Source organism: Lissotriton vulgaris, chromosome 7, assembly GCF_964263255.1.
Source record: "Lissotriton vulgaris chromosome 7, aLisVul1.2, whole genome shotgun sequence".
Taxonomy (NCBI): Eukaryota; Metazoa; Chordata; class Amphibia; order Caudata; family Salamandridae; genus Lissotriton; species Lissotriton vulgaris.
The window spans coordinates 203692956-203712378 of NC_141695.1; the positions used below are offsets into that span (position 1 = coordinate 203692956).

The 19423-nt window shown below is 46.4% G+C and overlaps 1 protein-coding gene across 2 annotated transcripts in view; it reads right to left on the reverse strand.

Moving 5' to 3' along the window:
• The window catches only part of LOC147701197 (B-cell receptor CD22-like), a 339266-nt gene that overhangs the window by 135690 nt on the left and 184153 nt on the right, over positions 1-19423 (reverse strand). For both annotated transcript variants that reach the window (XM_086929941.1, XM_086929942.1), the window contains exons 5-6: positions 19034-19303; positions 10852-11112 (exon numbers count right to left, since the gene is read on the reverse strand). In XM_086929941.1, the coding sequence (XP_086786067.1) occupies positions 10852-11112; positions 19034-19303 (531 nt within the window). The remainder of the gene's footprint in view (positions 1-10851; positions 11113-19033; positions 19304-19423) is intronic.

Consider the following 19423-nt stretch of genomic DNA (forward strand, 5'->3'; position numbering starts at 1 on the left):
CATCGTCCTGCCTGTTGGCGCTGCCACAGCCGTCGTAACCTTCATCGTCCTGCCTGTTGGCGCTGCCACAGCCGTCGTAACCTTCACCCTTCATCGTCGTCCGGATCTGCTGGCGTGGCCGCGGACCGTTGTAACCGTCATCTTTCACCGGGACCTGCAGGCTCCGCCGCGGACCGTCGTCCTTCCTTCATCCATCTCGGGACCTGCTTGGCTCCTCCACGGCCCGATCATCAAGAACGCCGAGCTCGAGGATTGAGAGCTATTTTGAACTCACTGGTAACTAAGACTGTCCCGCTACCCCTTTCCTCAACCAAAGACTCGAATCGAGGGGACCCCTGAGTCCAGACCTCCTTGTATCATACCAACGTAACCTAAGAATTGCATATAAAGTCTCGTTAACCTTCACTCCTGTGTGGTGTCTGTCTGTGGGGGGGAAGTTACTTATCTGTACAGTCGTTGGAGACGGCTCTCCCTGGAGACCTCTCCCCGTAATCTCGGCCGACCCTCCCGGTCCGTCTAACATTGGTGGCCAGCGGCGCGATCCGAATCACCGCATACGTACAGAGAGTAGCTCACCCCACAACGAACCACAATGACAACTAAAGAGAGCGGATCAACTGAGAAGTTCCAAATGGAAAAACTAGAGGAGTACAGCCATCGTGAACTAAAGCAGTTCTGCATTGAACTAGGTATCGCTACCACCGGACTAAGCACCAAGGACGATTTTAAGCATGCCCTAGAATCTTGGGCAGAGACCGGGGATACCGAAGCTCCTGAGCAAAGCACCGCGAAAAAAAGCAACACGGCCCCTGAAGGGCAAAGAACCGGTCTCTCGCCAGACGAGATCCAAGAAAGAGAAAAAACCCGACTACACGAGCTAGAAATGGCCCGACTCAAGATGGACGCAGAACTCAAGTTGGCCGAACAAAAGATAAACTTAGAGCACCTACGTATCCGAGAAGAAAGAGAGGAGAAACAGAGACAAAGGGAGCTCGAGGAAAAGAAACTAGCGTACGAGCACGAACGGAACCTAGCCGAGATCAACCTGCGCAAGCAGAATAAAGAGTTGGGGGTGCCCGAGGGACCACACACCCCCGGGACCACGGAGAAAAAAGTACATATCCCCAAGGATGTTGTCCGAGAATATTTTCGAGAGGACGATATCCAGCAATGGTTTAAGGCTTATGAAATCGCTATGACTGCGCACCGGATCGATAGAAACGATTGGGGAGCCGGCCTATGGGGCAGATTCCTCAATGAGGGCCGCGATACCCTGTTACAGCTCCCAGACCACCAGATGACCTCCTACGACCATATGAAAGCAGCCCTTCTCACCCGCTATGGCCTCACGCCCGAGATGTACCGTCAGAGGTTCAGAGACTGCACACGCATCCCGGGTACAACTTGGGTGGACTATGTAACGTACTTTAGCCGAGCTTTCGAAGGCTGGATCAAAGGGAACAACGTCACGACCTACGAGCAACTGTTCAATCTGATGGTATGGGAGCATCTGTCCAACAATTGCTTCATTGAACTACGCCAACACCTCCTCGACAGCAAGTTAACCGATCCCCGGCAGCTCGCAGCCGAAGCTGACCGGTGGGAGATCACCAGAGTGGGCCGGAATGGGTCCTACGAGCAAAACAGGAACAACAATGGTCACCACCGACCCAGAGGAGGAGGAGGCCCAGGGCGGGGAAGAGACAACACTCCGGCCGCCCCCGTTACCAGCACCACCCCCCCGGCCAACCGGGGCAGCACCCCGGCGCGACCAGGGTACAGAGCAAACGTCACGTGTCACCGATGCCAACGAGTCGGCCACTATGCAAACGACCCAAACTGCCCGCAGTATCAGAGTCCAAAACCCCGCCATGTGGCCGCCGCAGCACTAGGGGAAGAACAGATCTCCGAGGAACAAGAAACAGACGAACAAGAGTATCCAGAGTGGGAGCCAGCCGCCATGACTCTCGCGTGCTTAGGGGGAAGAGACATGGTCCCGCGGGTCCCCCTACCCGCTAACACCCAGAAGTACAGCCAATGGGTGAGCATCAATGGACAACGGGCCGAGGCCCTTCGGGACACCGGGGCCAGTGTGACAGCCGTCCGCTGCCACCTGGTGACCCCAGAACAATATCTACCGAACATTCTCTGCCCTGTACGCTCAGCCGACAACTCGGAAAGTCTGTGTCGGATGGCCTGCGTCCCGTTTGAGTGGGGAGGGGTCTCCGGCATGTTGAAGGTGACGGTCCGAGACGACGCCCCCGTGGACTGCCTCCTCGGGAATGACCTGGAGAGCTCCCCGTGGGCCGCTGTGGAGCGAAAAGAACACTTGGGGATGTTGGGCGTCCCGGACTGGGCGTGCGTCACCACCCGGTCCATGGCCGCCCGTGCCAACCATCACCCGGAAGAACCAGAATGGCCGGCGCCACCGCCTCCGGTCGCCCCAGCCGAAATCCCCGACCAGGACACCCCCCTCGAACCGGCTCAACCTTCCGACCTCGCTAACCTTGACCAGTGGGCCCAAGAGGGGGGACCCACACAAGAACAATTTCGCCAGGAACAGAAGACCTGTCCCTCCCTTGAGGGACTCCGCCAACAAGCGCTCGCCCAAAGCGCAGGGGACACCTCCGGAACTCATTGGGTCTACTGGGACAATGATCTGTTATACAGCGAGCAACGAATCGCCGAACTGGGGGCCAACCGAGTACTAGTAGTGCCCCTCTGCTTTAGAGACTTCCTGTTAAACCTGGCCCACGATGTCCCCCTAGCAGGGCACCTAGGACAAGATAAAACTTACAGTCGCCTAGTGACCCACTTCTTCTGGCCCAAAATGAGGAACGATGTGCACCAGCATTGCCGATCTTGCCCCACGTGCCAAGCCAGTGGGAAGAGCGGCCGCAAACTAAAAGCCCCCTTGCAACCTTTTCCAGTAGTCACGACCCCATTTGAGAGGGTCGGAATAGACATTGTGGGACCCCTGGACCCGCGTACAAAACAAGGACATCGCTTCATTCTGGTGCTAGTGGACCACGCCACCCGCTACCCTGAGGCTGTTCCTCTCCGGACCGTGACAGCCCCAGTGGTCGGCCGGGCCCTGATGGGGATCTTCTCCCGTGTGGGGTTCCCCCGAGAAGTCGTCAGCGACAGAGGCACGAACTTTATCTCTAAAAACATGAAATCTCTCTGGCAACAGTGTGGGGTCACCTACCGCTTCACGACCCCCTATCACCCCCAAGGGAACGGACTTGTTGAGCGGTTCAACCGCACGCTGAAAGGAATGATCGGGGGATTGGAAGAGCCCCTCCGTCGCCAGTGGGACGTGCTGCTGCCGTGCCTCCTCTTCGCCTACCGAGAGGTCCCACAGAAATCCCTAGGCTTCAGCCCATTCGAACTGCTCTATGGGCACCCAGTGCGGGGGCCGCTCAGCCTGATCAAAGAAGGCTGGGAGATGCCTCCGACCAAGAACCCTCCGGATGTCTTCCGGTACCTCCTCACCCTCCGCAACCAGTCCCGGCGGTTCAGAGACCTAGCAAAGGCCAACCTAGAGGCCAGTCAAGAGGACATGAAAAAATGGTATGACCAGAACGCCTCATCCATTGAATTCGAACCGGGACAACAGGTATGGGTCATGTCCCCCACGGAGCCATGCGCTCTCCAAGACAAATGGACGGGGCCCTTCAAGGTGATCGAGCGCAAGGGTCCTGCCACCTATCTGATCGATATGGAGTCCTCCCGGAACCCCCTCCGAGTCCTCCACACCAACAGACTGAAACCCCACTTTGCACGAACAGAACTCAGCCTATTGATGGCCACGGACAATGGGGTTGAAGACGACTCCGAGCCTCTCCCTGACCTCCTGCGAACCCAGGAGCAAGACGGCTCCGTAGATGGGGTCGACTCTCGGAGACCCTCACCAGAGAACAACGCCAAGAGTGCCAAGCCCTCCTGTCACGGTTCGCCAATCTGTTCTCCCTCACCCCAGGTGTCACTTCCTGGTGTGTGCACGATGTAGACACCGGAGACAGCCCTCCTATCCGCCACCGGGCCTACCGCGTACCTGATCGGGTACGGGCCTGCATCCAGGCGGAAGTGGCTAAGATGCTCACGCTCGGGGTCATCGAGCCCTCAGACAGCCCATGGGCCAGCCCGGTCGTACTGGTCCCCAAAGCAGCCGCCCCCGGAACCACACCAGAACTCCGGTTCTGCGTCGACTACCGGGGCCTGAATGAAGTCACCAGAACGGACGCACATCCCATCCCCCGGGCAGATGAACTGGTCGACCGAATGGGAGCTGCCCGCTACCTTAGCATCTTCGACCTGACAGCAGGTTATTGGCAGATCGGCCTCACACCCCGAGCACAAGAACGTTCTGCCTTCTCCACCCCCGATGGCCATTACCATTTTACGGTCATGCCCTTCGGTATGAAGAATGCCCCAGCGACTTTCCAACGGCTCGTCAATCAGGTCCTGGCGGGGCTCGAAGGGTTCAGTGCCGCCTACCTAGACGACATCGCTGTGTACAGCCACCATTGGACCGAGCACCTCCACCACCTCCGAGCAGTACTGCAAGCCCTTCAGCGAGCTGGCCTCACGATCAAGGCCAGCAAGTGTCAAATTGGACAAGGGTCTGTGACCTACCTCGGACACCAGGTGGGAAGCGGCCTAGTGGCCCCTCTACAACTGAAAATTGCCGCCATCCAGGACTGGCAGCCCCCTATCACCCAAACCGAGGTACGAGCCTTCCTGGGCCTCACGGGCTATTACCGAAGGTTCGTGAAAGACTATGGTACCATAGTGGGCCCCCTCACCGAGCTCACGTCAAAAAATCAGCCCAAGAAGGTAAACTGGACCCCAGAGTGTCAAGCGGCATTCGAACAATTGAAGGCCGCCATGTGTTCCGCTCCTGTGCTCCAGGCCCCAGACTACAGCCGGGAGTTCGTCGTCCAGACGGACGCCTCCGACCAGGGCATTGGGGCGGTCCTGTCCCAAGTGAACACCGAGGGCCTTGATCAACCGGTGGCCTTCATCAGCCGGAGACTCCTACCAAGGGAACAACGCTGGAGCACCATAGAGAGGGAAGCCTTCGCTGTGGTATGGGCCCTCAAGAAGCTCCGGCCCTACCTTTTCGGCACCCACTTTCGGGTGCAGACCGACCACCGACCCCTGCAGTGGCTGATGCACATGCGGGGGGAAAACCCCAAGTTGCTACGCTGGTCCATATCCTTGCAGGGTATGGACTTCACCGTCGAACACCGGCCTGGGTCCGACCACGCCAACGCGGATGGCCTGTCCCGATTTTTCCGCCTCGACGAAGAGAGTCCCCAAGAGGATGGGTGACTCTCCCCGCCTTCAGCTGGGGGGGACGCATGTTGGACAGGCCACACGAAGGGCCACTCTCCCCCGGCTCGACCCGGCCCGAGCCCGGTCACACAAGCACCCCACACCACCATTGTACGTCCTCCGTCCCCTCAGGGACCCCTGCCCTCGAGCATGTCGACCTCGTGGGCCCGATCCACTGCCGGCCCACGCGCCCAGCCCGGGCCGCCATCTTGGACACTTCACCACGTGGCCGCCTGGCCCCCGGCCGACCTCAACCCTGGGCCTGGCCAGGCCTCAGACATCCCGGCACCACCATCCACCCAGGAGGTGAGCGGGCTACTTGGCAAGTCAATGGGAGAAGGAGGTGTCGATGGCTCTCCCCCACCAAGTGCCGCTCGCCCATCGCCTCCCCGGGCGCTGGCTCCACCCCCCTACTGGGTGTCTGGACTCCCTCATCCCGGACCTCCCGACCTCCAAGTGCGAGGGTCCGGACATCAAAGCACGCCAGCCCTATAACTGGGGCAGCTCCAGAGCAGGAAGGCAGTTGTATCTTGGAGTCGAGAGACGTAAAGAGGAACTCATCCTGGACGGACTACTGGCGCTGCCGTAGCTCTGTCCTGTGCACCATCGTCCTGCCTGTTGGCGCTGCCACAGCCGTCGTAACCTTCATCGTCCTGCCTGTTGGCGCTGCCACAGCCGTCGTAACCTTCACCCTTCATCGTCGTCCGGATCTGCTGGCGTGGCCGCGGACCGTTGTAACCGTCATCTTTCACCGGGACCTGCAGGCTCCGCCGCGGACCGTCGTCCTTCCTTCATCCATCTCGGGACCTGCTTGGCTCCTCCACGGCCCGATCATCAAGAACGCCGAGCTCGAGGATTGAGAGCTATTTTGAACTCACTGGTAACTAAGACTGTCCCGCTACCCCTTTCCTCAACCAAAGACTCGAATCGAGGGGACCCCTGAGTCCAGACCTCCTTGTATCATACCAACGTAACCTAAGAATTGCATATAAAGTCTCGTTAACCTTCACTCCTGTGTGGTGTCTGTCTGTGGGGGGGAAGTTACTTATCTGTACAGTCGTTGGAGACGGCTCTCCCTGGAGACCTCTCCCCGTAATCTCGGCCGACCCTCCCGGTCCGTCTAACAACAACTCTCTGATACTGATTGTCTTTCCACCTCTCCAGAACTGGAAACCATACACGCTCCTCAAAATAGTAACTGAAGTGTTGCAGGGATTCTGCTCAGGAATAGAACTATGCTTGGGACCATAGAATATAAGCATGTAGGGACTAAAGGGCATATTAACAAGGGCTTTATCTCCACTTTTTTGGCTTTAAAAGCCAAAGAAGCGGAGATAAAAATATCGCCCTATCAACAACAGGGTGCTAACATGCAAAATCGCATGTTAGCCCCCTTTTTCACTATGCTTCCCTTTGCATCTCTAATGAGATGCAAAGTGGGCGTTCCAGAGCAAAATAATAGAAGAAATGTTGCTAAGAGACATTTCTCCTATTATCAAAAATAGCGCTAACCACGGTTAACGGTGCTTTTTTACGTCTGCTAAATTTCAGACTTAGCCATGTAATCCAATGGGAGGTGGATTGCATGGCTAAGTCCACCATGGGCTATCAACAAGGATATCCCTATCTTTGTAGTTTTATCACTGCATTACCAGCGATAACCTCCCAAAATGCTGCTATCGCTGTTTTTATATCGCCTAGGCAGTTAGCGTTGTTAATAACGCGATAACCAGGCAATATTATACAGCGATAGCGGGCGTTAAAAAAATTTCTACTTAAGGCTAAGCGCCCTTAGCCTTAATTTTCCCTGTTCCTTGTTAATATGCCCCTAAGTCACTATACAACTTCGGTATCAATGAGCCAGAGTCTGACTAACTATAGCTCCTCAATTGTCCTCCTAACCTTTCCAATGAACAAAGTGAGTTGGCACCCCAGAACACAGCACTCTCGACCCTCTCACGGATTGCAGTAACAGGACACACCCTTCCACTCTCTCACTTGTACTTGCCCACACTGTGATAAACACAAGGAAGTTTATAATATTTACTTAAACTATGTTGTTCTAAGATGCAGTACTAACACCACAATTTGAAAACAAATGCATATCAAAAATATCGTTAGCATAGTTAACAAAACATGGGGAATATTTACAATGAAATGGAGCAGCATCGCAAGTGAATCTGCTGCGCCGAGCTGCGTCATTTCAAAAATGTAGTGATGCACATATTAACAAGAACCCCTTTGCTCACCCCTGCGCCAGTGTTAAAAGAAGCAGCCTAGCCGCAACGCAGGCACCTTTGCATCATGGTGCAAGGGTGCCTGCATTGCAGGGATGATTGTTTATGTGCAGGATTGGAGACCTTCCTGCACATAAACAATCATCATTGACAATTTTCTCCATCTATTTGTGTTGCAGAATAAAGCACACATAAAAGAGCAAAAAATAAGGAGAAAAATGTGTCCTCGATGCGCGACTCTAATCCCTTCTTTTGAATGGCTTTAGTTTTTGGCGCTGCCTCAGATTTACAATTCCATCTCAATATGCAGCAGCAACACCCATTGCACACCCCTTTGACGCAGAAAACAGTGTCAAAAGGTACAATATTTCCAATGCGCTGTTAAGCTATGCTAGTTGGCTTATCGCCGCATTGTAAATATGGAGCAGGACATTGCGCCATGTATCAAGTGACCTGAAAATATTTATATATCCCCCCATATACCATACAAAACCCTTTCATGTTACAAAACAGATTAGCCTAAATCCCTCCCGCCCTTTCTATCAAAGGTAAATGATTATATATAATAGATCTCTGGGATTAGTGGGGGACCCCGTACCTTAGTATCCATAGGTCGATGTTCTACACCTCAGCTGACGCAGCACTCTTGCCTCAGGACCTTCACTTAGTGGGTTTTTTTCAGAACGTCTGTGCTCAGTTATATGACAAGATGTGTGTGCTCACAAACAGCAGCTGCATTCTCCCGTTATGTCTACATGCTAGTCTCTGACCTGAGAGAATAACAAGGGGTATTGTTGCCTGGCCTTGTCTAGGGTGTTCAGACTAATTGCCAGGAAAAGAATAAAATATGAAAAAAAAGAAGTTTGCACGTTCTGTGTGAAAATACAATGTGGCAGAAAGGCAAGCGTGTTATGCAGTAATGTGTGCAAAATAAATGTGTCCCACAACGTGCACAGTTAGGCTAACATAAGGAAAATGACAATGGGTTGTGCAAGCCATACACTACAGAAGAGCAAAAGTAGTTTCCCAACAATTATGTTCTGTCAAAAACTAGGAATCTCTACACCTTGACTGGTTTGACATCATCAGAAATGTAAAATGTCACCATTTAGCATCTTGATGTTTGGAGTCTCAGTACATAGAGAGTGCCCTTTTGATAAATGGGTTGAGGATAATCAACTACCCTTTATCACCCATCCCTGTAATTTCCAAAGTGATTGCCAAGTCAAGACTACCAAAAATATATTTGATCCTGATTGCTTTGCATTGACTGAACAATAGTGTTACCTTAACCCATACCTGTTTCACTTGTTGAGAGATATGTTGGCTGTGATAAATGCCTAGATGAACAGTTTATGTGATAATGTTTTGTATAGAAGGCAACAATTAAGTCATTAATCCTTTTGGAAGGCCTTCTCCTTCCATTTCCTAACCAAAGTACCTCATCTTCATACATGGCACTAATCTGTTTCCACCTTCCCATGCCCAACGGTTGAACCATAACCATAATAGATATCCTAGCAAGATCTAAGTATTTTTAAATTATTGGGTACTTTATTGAAGGCTGCAGCATCAGTGACATGAAAGGTAACTGTGCACAGCTGCACCATATTATTACTTTTAAAATATGTTACTTTACTATCATCTGTTACAGAATGGTATAACATACTTGGTGTTCGTACACTTTGAATGGCTAACTGGGTACAGCATGAAAAGGAGAAAGGAACTGCCTGACTATAAAGATTTCAAAATGCTTTGGAAGATTGTAGTCATACTGAGTTCTCTTTTTTATGCACAGAACAAACAACTATCATTGCAGTAATATAATGGAAAAAAACTGTGGCACCTCTGTTATTTCTAGCTGACTAACTACAACCTGGAATATAAATCTTATGTGTTTTCCACGAGTTAGGTTTCCTGGTATATCTGGGACTGTAAATAAATACTCTGGTACCACTTTATGGATCTTGGCCATTAATGAGGTTTATGGGTATTTTGACCAATTGACGGCTATCAAATTTAAATGCTCATTTCCTAAATTTTCATTAAGCGAATGAATCTGCTTGCTTTACAAAGAAACAACAATTCAGATGACCTGAGCCTGCAGTTCAACAATTTATGTTACACCATCTCACTTGCAGATCCAAACTACGTCAAAGAGAGAACCTCTTCTTGATAGTGAAATGCTAGCGAAAAACATTGTTTAATGTTTTGGAACCAATAACGATTTACCTACCGAGTTGAAAAATCTCATCCAGACTTTAGATATCAAGCCTTTGGGCTTCATAAATAGCGTATCATTCATGTATTCATTCATTGTCTATTGGCAGTGCTTAAGGCTATCAATTTGCAGTGCTATAGAACATTTATTTTTTTGTGTTGAAAATTTGTATTGAATTTTAAAGTGATGTACATAGAATACACAATAAATGCATAAGCAATATCACAGTAAAGGATTAAAATTGTAACACATGCGAGAGATAAATATATGCATAGCGATGGATTAAATACGAAAGCATTTTATATATATAAATATGAAGTGAATAAATAGATTACTAAATAGATAGTCAAACTATTCTGGTTAGGAAATATATATTGTAAGTATTCTAATATATGAATAGAGCTAAATATAAATAGAAAACAATAACTATACGTAATTCATTTAAAAGTAACAATATTAGAAGAGTAAAAACGAAAAGAAACAAAAAATAAAAGAACGGAAGTGCATTTTGAAGAATGAAAGAAGAGAGTAGTGAAAAGGAGTATAACCAGAGTGAAGAAGGGGAAGATGTGAGGATAGGGGAAGGAAGCTATAGAACATTTAACTAATTCAAGTGAGTGTTTTTTCATTGGTTTATGTGGGGCAGCACCAAGATTACATTTATATAGGGTAAAGTAGGTCCACTATAAAGGAATCAATATTTAAATCCTGCTGTCTGTGCCTTTAAGAGATCAGGGAAGTTTTTTGTGACTTGAGATCTTGTGATTTAGTCAACAATTGGTATTAGTGGATTTCCTGTAATACAGAGAGCCCTGTCCCAATATCCAATATATTTCCATGAGTTTTTGAATTGCAGCCCATATATGAATTGCAGGCCGGCTGTGATGCAATTTGCTACTGCAAGAACGCTATAGAGCTATATTCTTAGTACACTCTAACGTCATAACTAGCTATCAGTAATCAAAGGCTGAGAGTTTTTGGCAGAGGCATTGTTGTGTTATCATTAAGGTCAATTATGTCCCATAACTGTATACCATGGGTATTCATACTTACAAAGCACATTCAGTCGCTTCCCGTAGGAGCTGGCATTTCCCATAGGATGATAAACCCGACATTCATATTCCCCAGAATCATCATCACTGATGTTCTGGAACTCCAGGACTCCTGTGGTTTGGCAGAGGAAACGCTCATCTTTGTACCAGTGATAGGTTGTGACTGGAGGGTTAGACCGAGCAGTGCAGGATAAAGTCACATAGTCTTGCTCCTTAATATCTCCATTCACGTTTAATTTCACACTTGCTTCTTTGGGACCAACTGAAAATAAAAGAAATATTGTTTTAATTTTCATAACAAAAATGTAGGCGATTCTGTGGTCTACGACAACAATTAGTTGATGCAGAATCCCTCTGCATATTGCTTGGTCATTGCGAGTTTTACAGTGCAATTGTTTTCTCTGATTAGTTTACTTCAGACATGATGGAAAATCACTACAAGAGAAATAAAAATTATCCTAGTCGATCCACAGACACATTTGTTTGGAGTCACTTTATATGTGGAGACATAAATAAATAACCAAACATTTTTCAGAAATAAAAGCCAAGATCACCCCCCAAGCCTTGAAAAAAGCTAGAAATTGGTTTCTTCAGGTTACGCCCTGCATGTGACGTAGATTTATGATGGTGCCCCCGCTTGAGGTGCCTGCCAAACGGTGCAGTGATTTACAGTAACTCCCATTTCTGTATGGGAGCTTGTGCTGCAGCCGGTTTCCAACCGCTGCACAAGTTCCCATAGGGGAATGTATGACAATACAACGCATGCTTTTACCACGCATGCTGTTACAACGCATGCTGTTACAACGCATAGCGCTTTCGGGTGCTGGATAGTGAATAGTTTAATTTACTATTCCAACTCCAGTCCCCATGGATAGTAGGGAAGGTGTTGTATAGTAAATTAAATCTATTCCCTATCCTAGAGCGCCCCCCAGCGCAATGCGTTGTAATGGCTTTCGTTGTAAAAGCACTGCGTTGTAAAAGTTTTGTTGTAAAGGATGTTTCCGCCATAGGGAAATGGGAGTTTGTGACCTCACCATGTGCAGTCACATCATAAATTGAAGTTTCAGACCACCGACCCGAGGTCACTCGGTTTCAAAATCGCAAAGATATCTGTTGGAAGCAACGCCGACCGACATCATAATCAGGCCCTTTGTGTCTAAATGCATCTGAAGACCATTATGAAGAGCAACGTGACATTTCTTAATAGCTCCCTTGAAGGGGAAGTTGATGTTCACTTTCCCAGAATTGATCCAGTCAGCAATGTTATGGGAAGGTCATGGGCACCTGTAACTACTTCTAGCTCTTCTCTACCAGTTCTTAAGTACCTAATTCTGTTTTTCTTTAGGTGAGGTGGGAAAAAAGTGAAAAGCATGGCTGCCAGAGCAGCCCAGAAAAAATATGAATAGTAAAATGCTTTTTTGAATTAAGGAAAACTTTACTTTATTATGTGTTGATTAGTAATATATGTTTTAAAATTAATGTATTTTCGATAGGAATATTAGTATATTTTAACCAAATTGTATTTTTTATATATTCATTAATCTATAACAATATCTATAACAATTATCCTTCTTAAATGTAAATCTTAGGTTAAGTCCTAGTTTCATTCATTCATTACATAACTTTATTATGTTAAAAACAAGTAAATATAAAAGTACACATAATTTTCATATTAAAAGAGCAAATTGCATTACAATAGTAAGTATAAAATTCTCAAATACGGATAGATTTACGCAGTCTAAAAACATTGTTAAAAAATTCAGAGATAGTTGCCACAGTCAATACGACATCCAATTTCTGCAGTTCTAAAAAAGCTGGGCGACAACGGTTAACCTCCATCTCCTTCAGTATAGGAACAATCAGTCTTTTTCGGGGTAAAGAATAAAACTTACAAAAGAATAAAATATGAATGTCAGATTGTTCTGATAAATCATCACACAGGCATTTAATTAAAGCACACAACCAGGTATTCATGACGGGGAAACTAAAAATTCGAAAAACAATATTTAGCCTAAAGCGTGTTAGAACGAACCGCTCATGTTCGCTCATGCGAAGAGTTAGGTAGGGTTGTATTTTATCCTGTGACAAAATCAATTGGTGAGCTAAAACAGTCTTTTACTTGATTTCCTCACTTGCTCTTTTCTCTTTTAAGTATCTCATACAATGATTTTTCAAAGATTTCCTAGGAATATTACCCATTGAAAATGGGTCATCGAAATAAGTCTGGCAGCCCATTTTCACTAAGAGATCTTTTACATAAGCAAACCATTTTATTCTACTCACGTGTGCAGAACTTAACACATCCTTTATATTGGCACAGTTTAATGCACCTTCCTCATTAGTCCAGACCTTGTGCCATGGTAGTAGTGGCTGAGCCCTAATTGTGTCTTCGATATGCGGTTGGCCGAGTTCCATGTGACAAATATAACTTGAGACACTCCCTGGTACAGCTAAGATGAATCTCAAGAACATGTTCTCAGCACACTGGATTGATTTTACATTGTCATAACCCCATAAACCAGCACCATAGACAGCAATTGAAATACATGTAGCATTAAACATTTTTAAAAGTTCAACAGTAGGTTTTTTCCCCATCTTTTTAGCAACATTTTTAAGGCCATTATGGATTCATAGAATAGAAATAGAAAGTGGAGAAGCGTGGCTCAATGGTTAGAGCAGCAGACCCTGATGCACAGGTCTGGCCTGGGACCAGGGTTCAATTCCTACCTCGACGGCTCTTGGACACAATTTCCCCGGACCTGATCATTCTCGCCTCGGTGCCTAGTCTAATCATGGGTCCCACTATGTGACTCTGGGCAATAGCTTGCTTAATCTCCACAAAGGGCCCAGCAACGCTTGGATTTCACCTTGGTGGTGCCCAGGAGTGGACATTTCACAGGAAAGCCAGGAAGGGTTCCAGAGCGGTATGAACACAGCGCTACGAGACCTCAGGGTAGAAGGCACTACATAAATACAAACACATTTACATTTTTATAAAGTGGGGGTGGAATCTAAAGGACTAGCATTGATATACATAATCTTTTTCCTTTTGTTGATGCCTAAACCACAATTCATATTCAGATCTAAATTAGACATGAAGGTATTATGTTATGTTATGTTATTATTTGGTCAAGCGCAAACAGCTGCCCCAGCAAAGAGGCGTCCCGGCGCTAAGAACCACGGAGACTCCACGGAGGACAGAAGGAAAACATCTGGGAGGCCTAAGGGGAAGGGAATAGGTAGGTTTTAGCAGCTTTCCGGAAGGCGGACAGATTTTCCAATGAGCGAATGTCCATTGGCAGGGTGTTCCAAAGTTTGGCTCCCAACACCCTGAATGAACGTCCACCGGTGCGGGCTAGTTTTGTACGGGGGACCGTTAACAGATGCTGGCCTAAAGAGAGAAAGTTGCTCTGTGGCACATAAGGTGTAAGGAGTGGCCGGAGAAGTTCTGGGCGTCCAGTTTTAAGGATTTTAAAGATCATAGTGAGAGTTTTAAACTGGATTCGGGATTCGATGGGTAGCCAGTGTAGCCTTCGAATTGTGGCTTTGGCTGAACATCTGTTGGGAAGGCCGACCAAGGTTCTTGCCGTGGTATTCTGCACGTGTTGCAGTCGTGCTATCTCCGCTTCGTTGGCCCCCAGAAGTAAGACATTGGCGTAGTCCAAGCGGGAGAGAATAGTGGCTTGGACAATCATTTGGCGAACCTTGGAGTCAAAGAAGCCGAGTATAGGTTTGAGGCTCCTTAATAGGCCCACACAGGTGGCCGCTACCTTTTTTGTATGGGTCTGGAAGTTTAGTGATGAGTCCATCCAGACGCCAAGGTTTTTGACCAGGGATTTGGGGGGAGGAATGGTGCCCAGCGACGAAGGCCACAAGTGCTGGTTCCAGTGGCTAGTATTCTTTCCAAGGAGCAGCACCTCCGTCTTTCCTGCATTCAGCTGCAGGCAATTGTCTGTCATCCACTGGGCCACAGCAGCCAGACCATCTCTGAACCTTGTGGCAGAGGTAGAGGGACCCTCGGTGAGAGTGATGGCCAGCTGCGTGTCATCGGCCTATGACACTAGCGTGAGGTCACATTCTCTGGCTACTACGGCAAGTGGTTGCACATATAGGTTGAAAAGGGATTGGCTGAGTGCAGAGCCCTGAGGAACTCCCTGTCGATGAAATGGGACTGGGAGAGGAATGGAGGAGCTGAAACCCGGAAAGTTCTGTCTTTCAGGAAGGAACAGAACCATTCCAAGGCAAGGCCTGAGATTCCCACAGTAGCCAGACGATTTAACAGAATGTTATGAGATACCGTGTCAAAGGCAGCGCTGAGGTCCAATAGGATCAGCACAGCACTTTGACCGGCATCAAGTATCGTCCGGAGATGTTCCGACGTGATGTTATCAGACGTTGAAGGGCAAGGGGCGTTTGCGCCATAATGACCGCATCATCTCCATAAAGAAGCCCAGGGATCGGTCTTTTAGCTACCATAGGTATGTCCCTGGACGCTTGCAATAGACTTTTTTCAAGGTCATTTACATAAAGTAAGAATAAGAAAGGGGCAAGAACGCACCCCTGGCGTCCCCCGCGCCCTATGTCAAGTGATCTTGTACATTCTCCATTTCTACCATATCGTACAGTTGCAGTGGCACCTGAATATAGTTCTGTAAGGAAATAAATAATTTTTTCTTCCACTCCCAGATTTTCTAAAATCAACTATAGTTTACTGTGTGAAACACAGTCAAACGCTGACGTTAAGTCAATGAATACAAAGTAAATTCTCTCCCTCCTGGCCCTAGTGTATTTTTGTTGCAAAATGAATAGATTTAACCCTTGATCTATTGTTCCAACCCCTTTTTGGAACCCGTACTGGAGGTTGCTGATAACAGCGTTATCTTCCGCCCAACTATGTAATCTACTTAAAAAATTCTCCCAAGGATTTTCATGGAAGAATCCAGTAAGGAGATTGGTCGGTAGCACGTACATTGTTGCCTATCTCCCTTCTTAAATATGGGCACAACAACAGAAGTAAACCACGAGGGGATCAAACTCATCTTGGTGGAGGCATTAAATAGTTGGACTAGAATAGGGCCCCACAACTCGATGTTACTTTTAAACAGATCAGATGGTATTCCGTCTGGGCCCGGAGCTTTGTCTCCCCGTGTTTCTTTAATGCTCGCAGTTACCTCTTCCAGGGTGACGTCTAGTTTCATACCTTTAACCCTCAATTCCCCCATACTTGAAAGTGGAGTTTGTTGCACCATATTCAGGGTGTTATACAGTTGGGCGAAATGGTTTACCCATTCCTCCTCTGAGATCGCGATTTCAATGCGTGCTTTAGTATAATCAGAAGAATGGGGCCTTTACTGCTTTCCAGAAAGCAGTTATATCACTACTCTCTGAGGCCTCACATAGTGTCTCCCACGCACCCCTTTTATTAGCTGCTTTCCTTTTTTTCAGTGCCTCATAGTAGATTTTCCTCGACTCCTTAACCAATAGGGAATCACGAGGAACCGTGTGCAGACCGTGTTTAAGTTTCATGTGGGCCTTTGTACGTGCGGAATCAAACCAAGTTCATCTGAAGTGCCTCTCCATATTAGCAAAATATCATCGATGAATCTGGCCCAAAATACCACCAGATCCATCCATTCACCCGCTCTGCGGCTCCAGGCATGCTCCCTCTCATACTTATATTGGGTGTTGAGAGAATCGGATGGTTTGCCTACAGGTACATCTATTTACCTTGGGACTGAATAACCTAATAAGAAATCCGCAGTGACATAATGGGAGTGGCTAGAATTAATATACTACGGCACATGATCTTTTGTTTTCTAGATCAACTAATCGTGTGGCTAGAGAACAAGAAATTGCGTAACCTAATAAGTAATGGGTTTCCACTGAGGAGAACCCTCTAATGAAAGGCAACGCTTCTCAGTAATAAGAAGTCGGGGAGATGGAAGACTTCTAATGGATGAACAATATCTATTACTAATAGAATATGGTATTACACTTTTAGATTGAAGAAGGTCAATGATTGCCCTTGGGAGCCTCCTACATTTAAGGAATTGAAATATCGCAGGTGTGGAAGTATCGAACTAGTAGTGTTTCTTAAGGTGAGCCAATCAAAATGTGCAGACAACAAAAGAATGAAACAAACATGACATAACTCTTGCCAATAGAGTCAATACTGACCAGGTTGCCCGTATATTACCCCAGTATGTCGATATATGAAAAACAATTTGTATGTAAGAATTTGTATCAATTGTACTGGTGATCTTTGTACGCATAGAATCCCGCCAAATCTCTTTGGTCTCCAGCAGACGTCACAGAAATGCTAATGAATACTTTAATTACCGTATGGAAATCAGGTCCCAAAATTGGATTAAAACCAGCCCCTAATCCAGGGTCTACTCTCGTGTCCTAAGAATCCTTACGGACCTCTTCCCTGGCTGAAAAAGTAGTATGAGCTTGAGGACAGTAGAACATAGCAATCTTCCCTTGCCCATGTCTAGAAGTCAATAGGACTGTTCTTTGGATATGTACTCTTGAAGAATTTGTGTTTGTTTGATGCACTTTTTTGAATGTACAAAGCACTATATATTTAAGTTGTTTCACTGTATATAATTGTTGGACACATTGTTCCTTGGAAACAAAGAATTTTTCAATGCTCAATTGTACATATTGATAAGAATTAGTAAGTATGGGTTTAGCTTGCCCAATGGTGGGTATGTTTGTTTTGCAATTTGAATAAGAAACATGAGAAAAATATAAATGCTTATATCCCAACGTTAATTATAAAATTGTATGGGAAGATACATCTCTGTTTAATTTATGGTGTCAGAGGCAATTTGTTTTTTGCACATATGTATTTGGATTCCAGCCTCTGGCCATTCCTTAACTGAATCAATCCCCTTAATTAGTACTGCAGGTTAGTTTGAGTGCCACAGTAAGCAGTGAACCTACGACAGAGCATACCGGCTCCACTTAGGGCGTTACACTGAGGAAAACAATAACGTTTATGGCAGGAATGCTTGAATTAACATCAGTCACAGGTAATACTCAGCCACATTCCATTCTATCATTTTATTGCCCACCATTCAACCCCAGACACCAATCACATGCAAAGCAGACTTTTTCATGTTCCAACAGGAACAGTCCAACCTGAACTGGCCCGCCAGGCTTCCTCTGTACTGAAGCACAAGCAGTCCTAACTGGTTTTGGCCTATTGGAGCATATTCAGTTGGGTGCAATTTGGTTCCTATGGCACAGTGAACAAGGGACGCATGTCTGGCCAGACCAGTAGCACTTGGGGTGTCGCACACAGGAAACAGAAAATGGGACCTGTCTTGTGTTGCTTGAGGAGGAGGGCTCATCTGTCCCGTGAGTATCAGGGTCAGTACTTATTTGAATAAGGAGGGCCTCTGTCTGAAGTGGCCTGTTAGTCAGCGCCCGAGATTTATTCAAGCATTCCTTACATCAGCTTCTTGTAGTTGACGTCCTAAGTGCCCTAAATGTCATCTAATTTGTTTCCTGAGAATTTACAACTTAAAAGATATTCAGCGAGTTTTAAATCTAATGTTATGAATGCATTACCTTAATTTTCATTCAAGAAGTAGGTCTGTCTCGAGACATTATACATAGATGCTTTTCTTTTCAATTATATCACTTTTTATAAAGACATAATCTCTGATTCTGTATTTTGAGGTGAGTATTTGAATTGTTTGGTAATTTGAAATTTTTTAACTTATTTCTTTTCTCGCGGTGTGACCAACTGTAAAATCAAAACCTTTGATGTCACATGTAATATTCTAAAAAATGTTCAGTATCTCATAAATGCATGTTTACCAAGTGATACCTTTCTAAAAGTGGGAAAGTACATTTTCCCGACTGATTTTCGGGAGAATACTCACATTGGACATTATACATAGATGCTTTTCTTTTCAATTATTTCCCTTTTTATAAAGACATAATCTCTGACTCTGTATTTTGAGGTAAGTATTTGAATTGTTTGGTAATTTGAAATTTTTTAACTTATTTCTTTTCTCGCGGTGTGACCAACTGTAAAATCAAAACCTTTGATCTCACATGTAATATTCTAAAAAATGTTCAGTATCTCATAAATGTATGTTTACCAAGTGATATCTTTATAAAAGTGGGAAAGTAGAATTTCCCGATTTAATTTTGGGGAGAATACTCACATAGGACATCTATCTTCACTGATGAGGACTTTGTTTTGCCAAAAGAATTAGCAGCTTCGCAGAAATATTTCCCAGAATCCTTTGCAGAAACGAGTTTGATGCTGAAAAGCCTTCCTACTTGCTTATGTCGTGTTTCACCTTCCTTGAACCATTTATAATCCTTGACAGGTGGGTTGCTGCTGTTCACAAGGCACTGTAGAGCCAGGCTCTCGCCTTCCTTGATGGTTGGAGAGTGTCCTTCCAGGGAAACTTCAACAAGCTTTGGCGAATCTGAAATATAACCAAACGACATTAGATGCACATGAGAAATGTAGTTCAAGAATTCCTTGGGGTTTATCTCCCCAAAGAGGAGGGTACATGCTGCTGTCTACATTACAAATAGCCTGAAAC